We start from the raw sequence: 3,000 nt of genomic DNA, 5'->3' as shown, positions 1-3,000 counted from the left end.
TTTTATTTTTTAAGTGACTACCAGAAAATTTAAGATTACATATGTGGCTCACATCATGTTTCTATTGAATAATGCCACCTTAGGGTATTTCACTGTATCACTATACCACAATTTATTTATTCCTCTACTCTTCATGAATATTGAGATTTTTCTAGTTTTTAGTTATTACAAACAATGCTGCTTTGAACTTTCTTGTACATGCATTCCTATAACACTTTTGCCTGAGTTTCTCGAGGATATAATAGGAGTACAAAATTGTTTTCCTAAGAGATTGTGGTATTTCAGGTTGGTAGATTGAGAGCCTGCCAAGTCTCTACCCCTTCAACCTCCAGCACATCCCTAAAAATGATAGACTGCTGCTGGGTTAGAGAAGATTCAGTCTCCTTGGTAGGCTCTGAAGTTATGATAACCTCCACATCTGGAGGTTTAACTGTAACATGAGCAAGTTAAAATGATGAGGGTGATCCTCACCTGGAGGTTGAACTGTTTCCTCACGATTCGGTGGAGTTTGAGCTATACTCTCCACAGGGGACTCTGGAGTTTCAGCTGTGGCCTCCTGCTGGGTTTCAGAAGGTTCACTCTCTCCAGGAAACTCAGAATGCTTAGCTGGCTGCTCCTGCTCACTGGGGGAAGGTTCCGCCTCCACAGGAAAGCCTGGAGACTCAGCTGGGGTCTCCTCCTGGGTGGCAGAAGGTTGAACCTCCTCAGGGAGCTCTGGTGTTTGAACTGGGCCTTCTTGTTGGGTTGAGGAATGTTCAACCTCCTCAGGAGCTTGGCTTCTTGTTGGGTTGAGGAAGGTTCTCCCTCCTTAGGGTGCTCTGGAGGCTGAGCTGGGGCTTGCTGCCGACTTGGAGTAGGTTCAGTGTTGTTACCTGGCTCTGGAGTTACTGTAAGCTCCAGATCCACAGGTTTAACTGTGACTCTGGACAAGACTGAGTGCTGAGCTGCAGTCCAACTTGGAGATGGAACGTTCACTTCATGATGTATTGATGGCTGAGCTACAACCTCTTCAGTATCTGGTAGCTGCTGAGCTGGGGCCTCCTGCTCTGCTGAAGAAAGTTCAACCTGCTCAGGAGGCTGTGGAGGCTGAGCTGGGAACTCCTGCTGGGTTGAAGAAGGTTCTACCTCCTCAGAGGATTGTTCTGGGGCTTCTTGCTGGAATGAAGAAGACTGGATCTCTTTAGTGGTCTCTGGATTTTGAATTTCATCCTCTAGATGGAATTGAGAAAATTCAGGAGGCCCTGCAGGCTCATCTAAGTTCTCTAGGAATTCCAGAGGTAGGCCACCAGGATAAACTATATCTGTACTTGGATCTAGGTAATCACCATCCCGTAGAGTTTGTTTTTGATGTTGAGGTTTTGATGCAAATTGATTTGAAGTTCCAAAAACCACCTTAGTAAGTCGTTGATGCTAAGCTAGGTCTTTCTTTAGGTTCTTTGGTGAAATAATAAACCTTGTTGGTTTTGAACTCTGACTATCTAGAGGTGGAACAAATATTTCCAATGCCTGGTGGTCTGCAGGCTGATCTAGACCTACAGCTTCAATCTTACTTCTGAGTTGAGCAGGTAGAGCTAGGACTCGAGTCTGATCCCAACCTGGCACTGGAACCACCTCTGGGGGCCTTTGTTGTCCAGTCAGCTTGTCACTGAGATCCCGATGTGGAACAGCAAACGGATCTGGCCCTGGCGGCAGCTCTTGAGCTGAATGCGTGTCCAGGAATGGAGCCGAAGTCTCCGTCAACTCCCGAGGCGGGGCCAACATCTGGGAAGAAGCAGAGGACCCCAGGTAAGCAAAGCCCTCAGGGTCTGCCGAGGGTGGAAGCGCGTGGGGCGATTCGGGTGGGAGATCAGAGGAGCGGGAAGACCAGGGCCTGGTGGGTCCTAGGGGTTCAGAGGTCAGCCGGACCAGGTCCCAGGCCCACTCCAGAAGCAGAGCTGCCTGGACCAACAGCCACAACGATTGCCACATGAGAAGGACCCATAGGGTCCAGAGGCGCAGTAGGGACATGACGTGCGAAGGCTCCAGCGCGAGCGGGAGCCGAAACACTTATGGCATCTCTGCCGCATGAGTCCCCGTAGCAACCGCGTACCCTGCCCCGCCCTTTATCTATGACACCTTTATTTACGCAGCAGCCTTTATTTAGCTCAGGCCCAGATCGGCTCCATGCTATCAGGGGAGATTTTCCCCACAATCACTGGGCCCAAGCCTCTCTTCCCCTGCAGAGGTACAACTGTCCCCCACAGGAACACCACTACCCCCTTAGTGAGGCAGGATTTGGGCCACAGACCTGGGTGGCCCCAGAACTCCAGCAGCCCATTGTGGTAGGGACGGCTGAGATTTCCAAGGAAGTCCCAAGGCCTCGCCTCTCCGTATATTCAGAAGTGCTAGTCCAGTTTTCGCAGCCTGAACTCGTATTCCTCCAAACTAAAATCTGAGAGATATTCTTCCTCTCCCTGGCAGGACTGCTTCCAAGAAACACAATTGACCTGTAAAATGAGCACCAGTTAGGGTGGCAGGCAGAACACACATTACGGTTATTTATTCCAAAATGTTACCATTTTGCTCAACTTTCAGTATTCTTTGTTCCATGTTTGATAATTAATTCACCACTCTATTAGATAGGGACTGTCACGGAATCAGTGATGACTCCAGAATTTCTGTAGGAGGGGTTTTAGGAGTTGGGCAATTCAGTCTAGGAGAGAATGTGTGAATCAGAGAGAATAGCCCTTTATGTCAGCATGGGCAAACTTCCCCCATCCTGCCTTGGCTAACCACAAGCGTTAACCTAGAAGTAACTACGCCACTTTTCAGAGGTCTATCCTGTGTGCACACACGGAGAAGACACTTAGGATCTTAAAGTCAGCAGGGTAAATAATTTTCTTGAAATACTACTATAATAGAACTCAACTGACTTAATTCACAACCCTTCCTATCTATTTTATGACTTGTTTATTGTTTACTACAACCGGTAATAAGTAAACTGAGAAGGTGCTTCATCTT

At 48.1% G+C, this 3,000-nt stretch overlaps 1 protein-coding gene across 1 annotated transcript in view; it reads right to left on the bottom strand.

Annotated features, from left to right (window-relative positions):
- LOC105819070 (leucine-rich repeat-containing protein 37B-like) overlaps window positions 1–2,007 on the bottom strand; it is a 3,774-nt gene extending 1,767 nt beyond the window's left edge. The window contains 1 exon segment of the mRNA XM_012655232.1: window positions 625–2,007. Coding sequence (XP_012510686.1) covers window positions 625–2,007 — 1,383 coding nt within the window.
- Between the last annotated feature and the right edge of the window lie 993 nt (window positions 2,008–3,000).

Source organism: Propithecus coquereli, unplaced genomic scaffold, assembly GCF_000956105.1.
Source record: "Propithecus coquereli isolate 6110/MARCELLA unplaced genomic scaffold, Pcoq_1.0 Scaffold469, whole genome shotgun sequence".
In the NCBI taxonomy this organism is placed as follows: Eukaryota; Metazoa; Chordata; class Mammalia; order Primates; family Indriidae; genus Propithecus; species Propithecus coquereli.
Note: the sequence above shows the minus strand (reverse complement) of the source record. Positions and strands in the feature narration are given on the sequence as shown.